This window comes from Mugil cephalus, chromosome 5, assembly GCF_022458985.1.
Source record: "Mugil cephalus isolate CIBA_MC_2020 chromosome 5, CIBA_Mcephalus_1.1, whole genome shotgun sequence".
Classification (NCBI taxonomy): Eukaryota; Metazoa; Chordata; class Actinopteri; order Mugiliformes; family Mugilidae; genus Mugil; species Mugil cephalus.
In genome coordinates, this window is record NC_061774.1 from 14,788,605 (window position 1) to 14,804,483 (window position 15,879).

A 15,879-nucleotide genomic window follows, 5' to 3' on the forward strand; every position below is an offset into this window, starting at 1 on the left:
CAGCAATCAATTCCCGCATCAGCTCGCAGGTGCGTGCGCGGGGGCGTCCGCTGGCACGCCTGCCAGCGTGAGTTCATATTTGAGGGGATGCCGTGTATGCAGTGCGCGCTCGCTCGTCTCACACACACACACACATTTGTGCAGCTGACAGAGTGTGAATGACGTTTGCATTAATGTGAGTCAGCCTGGATGCTGAGCCCTCTGTCGTTAATCAGGAGCAGGGGAGTCAAGTTTTTTCCCAGAACCTTCTTTCAACAGCACAACAGACATGATGGATAGATAGAGGGATAGATGGAGGGATGGAGAGACAGTGTAGTTGTTTACTTGGTGGTTTATGACTGCAGGACTCAAGTCCAAATCGTTACCTGACCCACACCAAAACCCCTCTTCGCCCTTTCGCCAGGTCTGCTCCTCTTCGTCGCTCCTCATTCCTGGTGTGTTTACAGCCAAGTAAACCTTACACCGACGTGGCCAACTCGGTTGAAAGGTCTGAAGTTCTCCAGTCGCTCTCTGCAGTTGTTTTCTTGATCTGGCTGACGTTCACCAGGTCAGGTTGTTCAGATCTAAAAACTAAACACTGGATCAAAACAATCTGTGTGTGTGTGTGTGCGTGCGTCAAGTAGGTGTATTGATGAAATATAGGCCGACTGCTACGTTGCCGTCGTATCTGCAAATAAAAGTTTAAAAAAAAAAACGCACTTTCCTCAAAGTTTCGCACACGTTCTCCTTTGTGCACAAACAGCCTTATTCACTCTGAGTCCTGACACATTGATAAGTGATTGGCGGCCGGTAACAGAAACCTCCCCGGTCGCCCATGTGTGTACCAGCTGTGGGAAGTGGTGACCACACGTCTCCCCTCTCCCCTCTCCCTCTCAACTCTCACACACACGAGGAACTATGGTTCATCTCACAGCTGCACCTTCCACAGGACAGAGGAACCGTTTGAAAAGGAGTGGAGGGGGGAAAAAAAAGAAAAACTGTGGGTGTCCAATCAGTAAATTAAATGCAGGAATAAAAACCCCGTGCTCCTCTCCAGATTGCTCTCATCTGTAAACCAGGTTGCATGTCTCTCGTGTTGGAAACCTTGCAGTATTCCTCATTTCTCTTTCTGTTTCACTGCCATTATTCAGCAACCCTGCACCTCTGGTGTGTGACAGTCGGACCCGGGAACAATGGCAAGTTAACACACAATGCCGCGCGGCGCACGTGAAGAGGGGCCAATGTGGTGTTGATTAGCTTGTCAGCAAGGAGGTTGCCGAGTTTACACCGCACGCCGAGGGACTAAAGAGGGGAAGGACAGAGGGAGAGAAGAGAGGGACGGTGGAGGAGAAGAGGGAGGCTGGTAACTGCCTTTCCATACAAGGAGAGGCAGGGGGAGAGAAGAGGAGGAGGGGGAGGAGAAAGAGAGAGAGAGGGGAGGGTAACATGAGGAGATACAATGAGAGCGAGAGGGAGAGAGAGAGAGACGGGAGGAGGAGAGAAATTTGGAATGAGATAAAGACCGGCAATAGAGGGATAAAGGCTGATAAGGTTGCGTCGCACCGTCAGTTGCAGGAAGGGAAGAGTGGAGCCGTGTCCTGTCTGTGATTTCTGCTGCAGCTTCTCTGCCACTGACCGACCGATCCAATGCAGGTAGGGGGACGCGCACCGACACTTCATTCATTCACTGCACACAAAGTCTGATGGCTATTTCACCTCAGGGCCGGTTCATTTATCTAGTCTCTTTACTTTGGGCAGAGCTGGCATTTTCTACGTGTTCAGATCAAGGTAGAAGCAACATTGCTTAAAAATATACAGTGATGGAAGTGTATGTAATTATTAGCAACAAACTTAACATAAACATGTAAACAGGTAAAAGTCATTAACTATGCCAACTGGCAACTTTTGGCTGGTCTGTGTATGGTACACGTGTGGCTGTGTGTCAAAATCTAAGTTTACATAAACTGTGTAACAGAAGCATCAGTATTATGTAATAAGCGGCATATTTTCCTATGGTATGTAGGATATAAGTGGAATAGATTCAAGCAGCTTTAAATGAAAATATTCTGTGCGAGTATCTCAAAGAGATTAATGCATTTTCCACTACTGAATTCATGCCATGTTTCTCCTCATGCGGGAATAATGTGAACAGATGTCTGTTCCTTATGATTTACGTCGTATAATTTCCAAGAGTACAAGTCTGTTGCAGCTACTGAGGCGTTTGCCCGTTTTTTTTTTTTTTTTTTTTTTTTTGCACCGGTAGACGTTGCTCTCCATCGGTAGAAATTAACGCCCAGTGTCAAGTCGCCCGTGTGTGTGTGTGTGTGTGTGTGTGTGTCCTCATCTTCACTGGTCCTTCTGGTGACAATGTGGCTTCAGTTAAGCACTTCAGGAAAATCACCCTCAGCGCGTTCTCCTCCTCCTCCTCCTCCTCCTCCTCCTCCTCCTTCTCCTGTTGCCTTCACTGATATGAATTCCCCTTCGAGTGTATGAGAAACAGTTTCCGACCGCCTGTTGTGATGCACGTCTGACCAAGCGAGTCTGCATATACAGTATATTGCAACACACGCATGGTGCATAAACAGAGTAATTCAAGGCAGATTGGTGCATCTCTTTCCTCAGCACAAACTCATGAATCCACCTTTGCCCAATAAAAGATTTCCAAGAAAGAACAAAAAAAAAGACAAAATCAGCACATTACCTCCCTGACATCTCCTTGTTAAAAATGAACATACCTCCAGCTGTGCGCGCAAACCTTTGCTTGTGTGTGCATACCTGAGCGCCTGTGTGTGTGTAAGCCGAGGTGAACGTGTGCATTATCCCTGCAGGAGGCTGCTCTAATTACAGTGTCGGTGCCCAAAGGGCGGCAGCAGCCACGTTTGGCCCCGCGCCACATCCCCTTCTTTTATTGTGTCTTGTGCACTGACAGAAAATCTGCGGCGCTCGCGCTCGGCTGCGCCGACCGACGAGCACGGGCCCTGTGGTGCAGAAAGCACGCACGTGCAAGAGTGTAAACTTTATATTGACGGAAAATAAGAGCGTGCCTCTTCGCGCATTACAAAATACCATATGGGCCATTAGCGCTGTTGCCGTGTGCGTTTCCAGCAGCCGGCAGCTTGTTGTGGGCCTGCGTGCCGACTGATCCAGCTCAGTGTGTCTCTGCGGGAATTCAAGAAATGTCTCTTTAGCGTGTTACAGTGTCACCGTGACAAGTTCAAATGGAAGGTCAAAGGCTGTGCAGATCCCCCCTGTCTCAGAATAATGATTGTTTTAGCGGCGGGGCTCTTTGGCAGCTCGGCAAACCGTTCATTTAGGATATAAAGATCATGCTCGGGTGAACTGAATGCACGTCGGCAGCTGAAAATGCTCACCTTGTGCGGGTGTGGGAAAGAGACAGAATGTGGGAAACCTGACCTCCTTTTCTATAATAAACACAGCCGAGCGAGCAGACAGGACAGTGGCAGTTAAGTTCGCACCGTGATGTCAAAAGCCCTGAGATCTGGGCCACGGGTTTTCCACCAGCGTCAGCGCTGCCGCGCAGTTTGGAATCAGCTGCGTTACCTCTGCATCTCCACCCGGAGCTCCGGCCGCCTCCTGCAGAGGCAGAGCGAAGTTGCAGCGAGGTGATCAGATGACTCCGCAGTGAGATCAAAGCCAGATTCCCGCGTGTCTCCCCACGCTAGGTATTTTTACGGCCGGCCGTTAAACTACGCACCGGTTAATATACATTTATTGGAGGCACGGAATTGATAAAACAGTCGGCGACACATAAAGGCTGCGGTCAGAAAAGTGTCAGAGTTGGAGTTTTGCAGCTACATTGGCGGAGTAATACAATCTGACCTCTGGAAATAGACTTCAGGGACAATGTGCAGCAGTACATGAGTGTTACGTGTGTTTATGGTGTGTGTGTGTGTGTGTGTCTGCGTGTGTGTGTGTGCATGTACACATTTATGCGCTGGTCGACTTACCCCGATTTAACCGTCTGCATACTCCAGCTGCTTGGAGTTTCAGTTATGATATAGTATCCCATGGAAAAAGATCAGCCGGTGAAATGGGACAAAAGTGAAATTGCACAATCCTCGGAGCACATTTTCTCATAATCTCAGAAACAATAATGTTGAATTTAGAGTGAAATGTGCCGCAGCAGCAGGGCAGTTTACGAGGAACGTTCAGGGCGGATGGCAGAGACGAGAAAGCGATGGGAGAAAGTGGAGGGGGAGGATGAGGTTCGACGAAGTGCACCTCAGTCCAGGAGAGGAGCACGGCCCGGGGTTTCACACTCCCCCCAAACCTCTGTGGTTGCGCGCTCTTCAGCCGCCCCCCGACGATATATAAAGCTGAAATGTGTTTTGAGGAGTTATCACGCACGTGTCCTCCTACCCCGTCTGCCTCATAATAGAGTGTGAGTCTGACTCAGCAGCTGGTGGTCAGTGGATGGTCAGTCGGTGAGATCAGTAAAGAGACAGATTCCGCATCTCGTCAGCGTTGTTTTATTTCAGGGGCGGCATCTGCGCGCAGGCATCGCCGTGGACGCGGATGAACGGTGGCTGGATCCGTTTCAACACACACTTAGCCCAGCCCAAACAAACAGGAGGATTTATTTTAATTGAGGGGGTCAGTGGGTTCAAAACGCTTTGTTCCTAGATAAAGTGGCTTTGTTGCTATTTGACGGCAGGAAAGCGGAATTTCCCTCCTTATAGTGATTTTCCGGGATTGTCTGGGTTCGGTTTCCTGCGCGCTCACGTTTAGATCTCTCTGTTTGCTCGCAGATGTGCAAAGATTACATCTTCTGAAAAACTTCTTTTTCGTTTTAAAGCGGAGGCATCAATCAGTTCGGTTCTGGCAGATTTAGTGACTGTTTCTTTCTGTCATTCTGTGAGTAATGAGTCAGTGTGGCTGCAGCTCTTCATCTAGCAGCTCGCTGCGGCTGCTCTTTCTTGCTCCATCACGCCGTGGAGTATTATCAAAGGGATCCACGGTTTGATGTAATTGTTGATGGATAACAGCAGTAAGTCCTTGTTGACAAAACGCGTTGCACTTCCTGCGATTACTTCATAGTAAAACATTTGTTTTTACCTCGTTAAACGCTTTTTAATGTGCAAATGTGCAATTTGCATTAACGGCAATCTCTAAACGCATCAGCTATTGCCTGATGATTATTTCGCGTTCTGCATCCATGTCCAGATAACTGTTTATAGAGATCACATTAAAAGAAACTTAACACAGCATTTGTTTTCCGGGAATGTCGACTGACACTGACACTTAATCATGCAAGCGTGTAAATACGCTTTCATCTGCAGGCTGTGGGCTCAAACATACGATGACGGATCGTGACTTAACAAAGATATCGAGTTTGTCACGTGGTGCGGGCAGCATTTTAAGACGGGAGGCAACCACGTGCAAACGCACAGCGACCGACCACGGCCGAGGGACACTTGCGCAATCATTTTTCATTTCTTCATTTCTTTCAGATGATGTCAACAGAACACCTGACCCGCGGTTGGCTGCAGCAGCTGCTCGTCCTGCTAGTGAAGCTTTGCCTCGCTTTTGCTGGCCCTTTGCGACCACTCAATGGGACAGAGTGCGCGGCCAAGAGTCCTGCTTCATACATCGTGGTCTTTACAGGTCACTGGAGCCCGCAGGCCTTCCCCAAGCAGTATCCGCTTTTCCGGCCCCCTGCACAGTGGTCCAAGCTCATAGGTGAGAGTCACTGCTGGGGACAAACGTGTGTGGGGTTTAAGAAAATCTGCAAATTTCAATTTTTTTTGTGTAAAAGCAGGCGAGCGGTCAAAGTTCACAGAGCTTTTGCTGCTCCAAAACCAAACAGGGCGATCACAGTGGCCTGGCAGGGACACACGCTCAGCCTCTGATTTGCCCTTAAGAGGGGAAAATGTGTCAGAAGTTTAGATGCTCATTATCTCCATACGCACACATCGGGGTGAGATGTCAACGAGCAAAGCAGCGAGAGGCAAAGAGCAGTTGAGAAAGACGGTCTAAACGCTACCAGATGCTGTTCCCTCTTTGTTTCTCTAACTTCTGTCCGGCCATATCTTTAATATTTCTCTGCTTCTTCAACCCCGTCCTGCACGCCTTCCCACATTTCCGCTGGTTTACCGCAGTGTTGGCGGTAAAGACTGGAGCGGTGGTTTCGGGGGCTGGTGAAGGTGGGTGATGATAGTCGGGGTGTGGTGGGGTCAGACCGCTTACCTCAGAGCCAGTAGGAGGAGACGCGAAGGAAGAAGAAGAAGAATCAAGTCAGATCCATCTATTCTCTCTTCTTTTTCTTTGTTTTTTTTCCTCCAAGCCAACAGAGCAGGGGATGGATGGCAGATGTTTGCACATGTGTGTACATGTATGTGTGTGTGTCTGTTGGACGGCTCTGCTGTGGCTTTGTCTGGTTTCCAGCTCTACCAGTGGTGACCTGCCAGAGGATGATGCCCTACTTACTCCTTATATAGAGACAGGCACCGGAGATTATGACACACCCATAATGGCTTTTAATGTTCCAGGGTAACGGCACCGGTGGACAGAGGGGGCGGGGGGGGCGAGGAATGGTCTTTGTCACAAGAGAAGAAAATCACAAAGGCCTCGGCGGGCTGACGGTCTGCTATAGAGGACAGAAACGAGGCTGGGCACCGAGTTTGTTGCAGCACCGACATAAAATCATAACCTGTCGAGAGATTTTTGGGGCTTTCAGAGGTTTTGTGTTGCCTGGTTATGAAGGTCAGGGGGCAAGAGACCAAACCAGAGAGGTGAAAGAATTTATTGCCGTGGCCAAAAAATACACAAGCGATTTAGGAAGGGTGGGAAGTTCGCCTTTAAGTCTTTGGTGGTGCTTAAACGTGATGCGTAATCAAATTTCAAGGTCTTGACGCTTGTGGGAAATTTGTTAGGATGGAAATGTAATTAAGTGCACAAGTTATAGCAGTTTGGGTAGAAACAAGATAGTGTGCGAAGTGCGCTGGGCAGGTTGTGTGCGTGGCTCGGTGTGTGTTAACACACGTGTCAAGAGTGTTTAAGTTTAAACGCGCGGTGGTGTGCGTGTCTGTACGCCGCTCTGAAAAGTGAGGTAAGGCAGAACCATCAGAGCATTTTGTCAGCGTGTTTCTGGCTAACCTTACTCTGCCCTTAAAACCACGGGCCCGGAGCAGAACCTGTGGTACAAACAGTTTAACCGAAATCAGTCTTTTGATTCTTGAAAGATTTCAAAGATTAGCAGAACTAAATAAAAGAATATGAAGAGAGCGGCTCCGTTGGCCCGGAGTTCAAGAAAAAGCATCAGTGATCGTTTTCAAACAAATTTTTTTGTCCACCTCCAGCTGCCAGCTCCAAAATCCTGACCTACCTCCTGGCAGCTCCAGCCTGTGTTGTGGTTTTATCAGAAGAGATGTAACTAGAAACTTGCACTACTGCCAGAGACATGCGGGCAATTCCTTCAAAATTATCTGTTAAAGTGCGGGAATTAGGAGGCAGCCGTAGAAATACATACAGGCTCCATGGTGGGAATGATCTCACCGTCTGGCTGAGGCTCTGTGGTGCTTCATTGACATTGATATGCATTCCAGTGAATAAGCATCTCACTCTTGTCGTCTCCCTCTTTCTTGAATTTCTTTGCTTTAGCGGTCAGCCACAATCGCCATTTTCGGCTATGGGAGGAGGGCGCTCCAGCCAGCGCAGGGGTGCAGAGCTTCGCAGAAGTCGGGGTGACGGTGGAGCTGATGAAGGCGGCCAAGGAGGCCAGGAAGAGACGCGCGGTCGGCGCCATGTACCGGACGGCTGGCATCCCTAACGGCATCGGGCACAGCTCCACGGAGATGCTCATGCAGCCCAGGAACTCACTGGTACGCACAAATAAAACCCATGCTCAGTGAGTCGCACAAACCATCTGTTTGACTAAATCCGTACAGTCATCTGGTGACCTGGGCCTCCCCATAACGTCGTCCATCCGCTCTGACCAAATACATCACCACTTCTTTCCACTATCCAATCACACTATGTTTAGCCCATGTGCTACAGCCACAAACGCCCACATCCATCCTGCACGGTCTGCACTCTGTCTGCTGCCTGTCCCACTGAACTCTGTGAGCTCAGGAGAAGGGGCCAGGGGTGGCGTGCACCAAGGGAACATGCCAAGCGTGGTTATTTGCTTTCATCCTGAGTGTCACAGAAGATTGATAACACTCTCATGTTTGGTATATATGAAAATACTCCCGGCAGCTAATTAGCTTAACGTAGCATAAAGGCTGGAGATGAGGGGAAGCAGGTAGCCTCGCTCTGGGTGGTGGAAATGAGGCTGCAAGCACTTCCAAAGCTTTTTAATTACCACCGCTCAGCCATAACTTTACCACCGACTGGTAATAGCAGCGAATAACACAGACCATCTCATTATCACGGCACTTGTCAGTGGATGTGGTATAATAGGCAGCAAGTGAATATTGCTGTTTGTTGGAAAATGGACAAGTGGAAGGCTTTGAGAGACTTTGTCATGGGCCAAATTCTGATGGCTAGACGACTGAGTCAGAGCAATAAAAGATGGTGGCCTGGTCTGATGGATTACTTAACCCGGGGAACAAAATGGCACCAGGATGCAAGTAACCGCACCACGTTTCTGTTGCCATGGAGGTGTGCGTGGTTTGCAACAATCTTTAGGTGGTGGTACGTGTCAAAGTAACACCTTTATGAATTCCAGGAAATGAGTTTCCCATGAAAAAGCATTACATCATAATGAGATCACTGGTGAACTGGGTGGTTGCTAGCTGTTAGCCTTTATCTTGAGTCACCTGCTTCAACACTGTCCCTCCATGATTAGCATTGGGTTACAAAAAATGGTGTAGATTTTCTTCTAAGGAAATATGTGTACATTCTCAAACATCCAACCTATAGACCCCTTCATGGCCTACGTCACTGTGACATCACAATGTTGACTGGAGGCAAATCAGAGGTAAGCTTGAGGCGAACAATGTCACTTTAAACCATGAAAATGTCGTCTTGCTGTAATTTTTGGTACCAAAACTGAAAAATCAAAAACACTACCTTGAGGTTTTATCACATACCAGCCACCGTCAGTTGAAGACAACTTTGGTTTAGCTTTGGCGATTAAAAGAAAGGATTGGAGTGACACAGTCAACAACACGCACACTTCTTATCAGATACGATTACTATGTAATGTATCATCAGTTTCAGCCTGGATAACATTATGGATTAGACTAAATAGTGACTAAAATTACATCCAGTTAATGCTTATTTAGGGGATTCTTGTTACGTGTTAATGCTACTGTTAACTGCAAGATAACACAACTTTAGTTACGTGTTTCAGGGGCGACCAAGCAGAAGTTGAAAGTTGAGTAGAAGTAAAATTGTTCATCCAGTGAATGAAAGTGTAGGGGTCAGTGAATTTAGTCCCATCAGTCAACTCTTTAAAGTAACACTCACAGTCTTGGACTATGCTAATGCTAATGCAGACCGCTAGGTAACGCAACGTTAGTTGTGTGTTTCACGGGTGTCCAAGCAGAAGTTGTATTTACTACGTTACCCTCCACAGTGGTTCCGCTTACTTCTTGTAATATCTTTGTAGGAGAGGCTCCACTTGATTGAAGACAGTCCAGACTTTGTCCCCTCTGCGTCCTCCTTTGGTGAAAATCGTCCATCCAGCGTCATCTTTTTCATATAACACTCATAGTCTCATAGAATGAGTGTATTAGTGTGTTTTCTAAAACATGCGTTTCACTCGTCCATTTGTGCCAAAATAGTGATAATGAAACTGAAATATGCTAACCGCCGTTCACAAGCATTTAAGATGTTTGGCTTCCAGTTAAGCCCCACACCTCAAAAAATGTCACATGTGAAACTGTGAAGGGGTCTATCCTTTGCAGGTAGACACTCACATGCGCAGTTAATGGATGCAGTAATAATTCTTCCTCACCATATTGACCATGAAGTGACTGGATTCATAGCACGGTGAAGCTCCAGAAGTCTTAGCCAAATAATTTTTTTCAGTGTGAAATTTGATCGTTGCGTCCCGCAGCTCTCGTAATATTGTCTGCGGCAACACACACGGCAAACGTTACTGTTGTTTTTAAAACAATGGTGAACTATAACCACTGACGCGCCCCCCCCTCCTCCCCACTAGCCCATATTTAAGGTTCTCGCTAAGCTCGCCTCCGGACCACAGAATACCGCTGCTTTTGAACGGTGACCCAGTCTGGGAGCAAAGGTCACGGTCGGACTCTTTTTTTGAGACGCGCGGTCTAAATTTGGGACCAGGGCTTAAACAAAGGCAAAGGATTTGAGGAATGGCCCAGTGGAAAAATGTGACATAGTAGTCACAGAGTTATAAAGTATCCCTTTTACGTGAGGGGCGTATGTAGCTGATGAATGAAGGCTGAAAAGGAAAAAGGTGAAGAGGAAGGGTGGGCATTTACTGGAGCTTTTAGAAAAGGGTGTGTGTCTGCCTCAGAGTCTGGTGACCTACATATATTTATTGCTTGCGCTTGAACCCGGCATATCTTAAAAATCATAAACAACCCTGGCAGGGGGGGGGCATCTTTGGTAAGTTTTTGTCGTGGACAGCAGCTTAGCAGCTTGTTGTTGAGGTGCATGATGTCTGTGGCTGCTTTTAAATGTCTGTTTTTAGAGTAGCGGGACTATTATGTGTTTGCGTTGAGCGAGACTGATTGATGGGAATCTGTTGACAGTTTAATCTGTTATTCTGCTCCCGTGTCTGTTTTTCTCTCTTGCACGCTCGTTTATAACCACCGTCCTTATTCTCTTCCACACAAAACATTCATACGCAATGCCACAAAAATCCCAAACACACATGATTCTCATCCTCATATTTGTGGCCCTTCTGCTACTGTTGTTAAATGCGTAATTCAATGCAGGCAGATAACACCAAATAAGTACAATTCGGTGATTTGGTATTTCGAAATGGCAGGGAATCCTAAGCAGTAAAGCGGCTCTTTTACTGGACTCGGTTGCGCGCTTTCTAGGGACGACTGACTCTGTCTGGGGCTCTGTGGAAGATTTGCTGTGATGGAGGAAAAGTGAAAGGGATCGCGGGAGCTTTGAGTAACTGTCTGCGCTGTGCAGATACTTCCTGTCCTGTGTGCTGCAAACCAGCACGGCCCGATCTAGCCGGTGACGAGGAACAGAGAAAACACCCTTGCGAGTGGCCCGATGGATATAGCAGGATGGATTCTTGGAAAAAAAGCAGGGTTTCAAAGGAGGCTGAAAAGGATAAGAGGAGGGAGGGATGTTAGCAGAAAAGGAAGGGGGATCGGTGAGGGATTCTGGAAAAGCCACAGAGCTCCTTCTGAGTTGGTTTCTCTGTTTTTTTTGATGTGCGTCACAGGCGAGAAACAGACCTCGTGCGTCACGCTGACTCTACCTGCCCCCCGTCCCAGAGGGGGCTATTTTGCCTGGTGGACCGGTTTGATCTCTGCTTTGCACTCTTTTACCCATTGCTCTAACCAATGCTAGGCCACACTTTCCTTCCCCTCCAACGTTGTCCAAGCCGCTGCGCAGCATCCTGAAATATCGCTCTGCAAAGTGAGGAGGCGTTTTTTTTTTTTAAAATGCGCTGTTTTCTGGTCATCTGCCACCTCAGTGTGTGCTGACCCCCAGGCCACTTCCTGTATGAGGTCACCAGCTCTCAGGAAACATCCATCACACAGGAGACCCAGTCCAGCCCTGCACAGCACAGGAAACTGAGCAGGCGCACGCGCATGCTGCTCCCAGCCGCTGCATTTGCAAGTTACAGCGTTATAAATCCTGACATCAGCTGTGTTTGTGAGTGTGATGTCATGCTCGCTGCATTTGCCGTCCTGGCCGTCCGCTCCACACCATATCTGTTCAGTCAGTTCCACGGTGTTTAGATTTTCAGGCTATTTGTTTCGGCATATTTAGTTTGAAATAAAATAACGGTCTTCTCTTTCCGCATTCATCACACCGCGCAGACAGCGAAAGTCTAAAGTAATTTCACAGACACACGTGACTCAAATATATTCAAGTATAATCCTCACATTTAAAATCCTGTGGAAGTCTGCAGGCAGACACTGTCTGAAGACACACCTTGTATTTTACTGTAGATTCTCTCCCAGGCCTTCACTTCACAGCTCTTGCTCGCTGTGACACTGAAATTCTGTTTCATAGGTTTGGCTGAAGGTTAGCAAAAGCTGTCCTGCTTGATTTATTTGCCCGAATCTGAGCACACATAATTCTCGTTGCCTCTGTCAGCGATGAAAACATCGAGAGTATACAATACACGACCGAGCCACGGCAGAACTATCACCACCAGGAGCCGGTCTGGATCATGAGCTGTCCATGGGGTTGATTTTTGGTTGATCATTTTACTCCCGTTCAACCACTTTTTGTGAACTGCCTTTCTGTTTCTGAGGTTTGCATCTTGTGCTGAATCCTCCGACAAGGAACTCTTTATGTCTGCACCCTGGAGAGCATTCTTGACTTGCTATGCAGTCATAAAAGGGGGTTTCTGCACCATGCAAATTATTTTCCGCCCATCCACAAGACTTGTGCTCTTCGGTCTAGGAGGTCATGTAGCAGGTCATAGTTTTCCCATGAGCGGCTGCTTCTTTAAAACGAACCCAACACTTGTATCTCCGAGGATGCTTATGTAATTGTGCTTTTTTAACCTCCTCATCATTTTCATCAACACTGTCACCTCGTGCTGACAGATGCTCTTGTTCGATATGAACTCTCATCTCTTTTGCGCATGCATTGAATGCCACATAAGGAATTTAGTAACATAGTGTTCACTTCACTTTTTTGTGTTAATGTAACTGTATTTCATTCAGCTTCATTTTTCGCTAAAAGGTTCAAATGTCAATCACTCAGTGACACTGGAGGAAACGACTGAAGGCAAAACGATTAGAATCAACCTTTTCTGAATGAGGATGAATGAAAACACATCACAATTCATGAGCAATGCTCCAGGTGTGTCTACAAATACATTTATCGTCTTTATTTTATACCTCTTGGTGGCCTTGCTTCACAGTTTATTTTTCCCATTGCTTTAGTAAATGAGCCACGGACTTGAGGGATTAATAAATAAACGATCGTCGGTTAGTCTTGGTTTATAGGAACTATATATGTGAACACTGAAGTGTGAAGCAGTTGAGCTGATTGTCTCCCTTGGATCGACAGGTGTCCCTGATGGTGAAGATGATCCCCAGCCCCGACTGGTTTGTTGGGGTGGATGGCCTAAATCTTTGCGAGGGCAACCAGTGGAAACAGGAAGTGACCATTGACCTCCAGCCTTATGATGCGGGGACGGACAGTGGATTCACTTTCTCATCCCCCAACTTCCCCACCAGCCCCCCAGAAAACATCACAAAGGTAGGAAATAGTGCAAAAATCGTCCAGTTTAAAAAAAAAAAAAAAGGAAAGCAACACCTTCGTTTAGTCCCCGCATTCATTCTGACCTGGTTGAGACCTGGTTGACGGCCCTCATCTTATTCTTAGAATACGTTAGCAGCAGGGGAATGGGACATCATTCTTAGCTGTCTCCACTTAAATTATTGCCTGGCAGCCCTCATGCCTGACCTGACGTGATTTGAGCAAAAAAGGGCCCCCCTTACGTAATAGACCCTCTATCCTTTCCCGGCATGTGTCTCAAAGTGGGCGATTGTGTATTTGAAGTTCTGCTGAGGACCCGCTGGCTCTCCCGATGAATTATGCCTGGCTGTTCTTTCCCAACTCGTTCAGATCACGTCTCAGATGCCGAACCACCCAGCCAACTCCTTCTACTATCCACGCGTAACGGAGCTCCCACCCATTGCCAGCATAAAGATCACTCGACAGGGCCGGTCATCGAATCGTCAAACCCTGATGTCCAACCACATTCTGCCCAACTCCATCAGTCCCCAGCGCTTCTCAGGTACGACCGCAGGCTTCCATTCGTCATCGGTGAACGTTTCACCTCGGAGTATGAAATGAAAGCAGATGACTGGGGCGGATGAGCACAAAAACACAACATGATATGTTACCTAACTGAAGGAATTATATAATCCCGATTGTTAAATCTAATGTTGATTCACATACGTTTTATTGACTTATTAAATAACACATAACAAGGAGTTGCTTTAATTGTAAAGTTACTCTTATGTCTTAATTATCCTGCCTTCTGTTATTTGACTGGGTGTATCCATGATAATAGTGGATATTATGTCACCCGGCTCCAGTTAAAATGTCACATTATAAGAAAATTATTTTAGAAACTTGTTCCTGCCGTGAATTACAATACGTCTACATTCTTTATCCTTCACACTCGACTCACACATATTTTTCCCTCCATCTCCCTTTCTGTCTTTCTACTCAACACAGTGACGCCACTGGACTGCGAAGTGTCCCTGTGGTCTTCTTGGGGCCTGTGTCTCGGCCCCTGCTCCAGGGGCGGCGTTCGACACCGCACACGTTACATCCTCTTGCGGCCGGCCAACGCTGGCACCCCCTGCCCTGAGCTGGAGGAGCAGGCTGAATGTGTACCGCACAGCTGCATGAAACTCCAGTAACCCACAGAGTGCACATGCTAGCACGAGTACTGCCAGTATTTAACACTGGGACCTTCATGTTATGACTGCTGGACTGAGAAATGTTGCTGCGTCTCTTTGATTAATGTAAACGATTGTTTTTGTCTTTGTTACAAAGTGTGAGATAAGCTGCATTGCCGTTGAAGGCCATCGGTTTTAGAGTGAATACTTCTCTGGGTGTATTTTAACAGCTTTAAAGGGGAACTGAAGCCTGATTGTGACTGGACGGGTATAAAGGCTTGAGAAAACAACGTTCTGGTGGTTAAAGGGTTAGGATTATAAACTGCTGAAGATACGGAGATACACGGCGAATGTGTGCCCTCAAAGACCTGTGCAAAACTTTTTATGCTTCGTCATCAGTGCGCTGATGGTGGCACACCACATTTTACAATGGGCATCTTCAACAAACACGCTCTTGCATAAATTCACACATGTGCACGCAGGAATCTCCGCACAAAGGTCCTTGCACAGACCGCATACCTTTACAGACGTGGAGGCTTTAGTTTACATAGATAACCTACACATGCTTGGCACACGAAGCCTTTTCAAAATAACCTCACACCCTGATTTATAAATATCACCTTTCGTAAGAACCACCTACTAGCTGACTTGAATCTTTGAGCCAGTGCAAAGACGATGGCGACTTTTATAAGAAGATGCAGATTTTTATAGAAAGAAAGATACATATTTGTATTACTATCTCTTTTGATATTTCATTGTTGAAATTTTGTACATACTGTATGATGTATCTTATCTTGTATAACACATGAATAAATATGGAAGTGCGTTTTTCAAATACAAAACTTCTGGTGCTTCGTCTTGTGCTCCCGTACGGATTTCCAGTTGGATAATGTTGGAAAAGCGATATCTACGTTTAAAACTCTGCTGAGAACATCTAAATTTGCACATCTCCACCAATATATAACAACTATGTTATATACACTATGCCAGAACACTGCTCAGTCTTTATTTGTAGTGCAAGACCTCACAGTTTGAATGCAAAAATAGGCTGATATAAATATTACCTCGGCATGGTTAGATTATCATTCCTTATTGACAAAATAGAAGTCGTGGTTCTACATATTTATAGAATATACTGTATTACACCCTGTCCTCTAAATAAATTGCTGTTAACATTCTTAACAAGACTCCAAAAGGCGCTTCAATGTAGAGTTTGTGGCGATGTGGCGCCTCCTAGTGGCCTTAACCAACAACAACAATAGCACTAATTGAAGCAAACACTAGTACTACGACTGCTACGACTATAAATTAAATTAAATTAAATTAAATTAAATTAAATTAAATTAACAAAGATAAGTAGCAGTTTTAGTAGTAGTATTTTTTCAGATATGTC

General features: G+C 46.5%; 1 protein-coding gene across 1 annotated transcript; it reads left to right on the forward strand.

Moving 5' to 3' along the window:
* The first annotated feature begins 1,462 nt into the window (after positions 1 to 1,462).
* Positions 1,463 to 15,328, forward strand: spon2a (spondin 2a, extracellular matrix protein). The gene is made up of 6 exons (XM_047584799.1): positions 1,463 to 1,632; positions 5,451 to 5,679; positions 7,600 to 7,820; positions 13,141 to 13,332; positions 13,702 to 13,873; positions 14,320 to 15,328. Exons 1-6 carry the CDS (start codon positions 1,627 to 1,629, stop codon positions 14,505 to 14,507), a joined length of 1,008 nt encoding a protein of 335 aa, XP_047440755.1. The 5' UTR covers positions 1,463 to 1,626; the 3' UTR covers positions 14,508 to 15,328.
* Positions 15,329 to 15,879: the final 551 nt, after the last annotated feature.

Bases quoted from the DNA above. Each gene is read 5' to 3' on its own strand.
- spon2a (XM_047584799.1), top strand. The intron at 7,821-13,140 runs GTACGCACAAAT...TTGGATCGACAG, and splicing joins TGCAGCCCAGGAACTCACTG to GTGTCCCTGATGGTGAAGAT. The intron at 13,333-13,701 runs GTAGGAAATAGT...CAACTCGTTCAG, and splicing joins CCCCAGAAAACATCACAAAG to ATCACGTCTCAGATGCCGAA.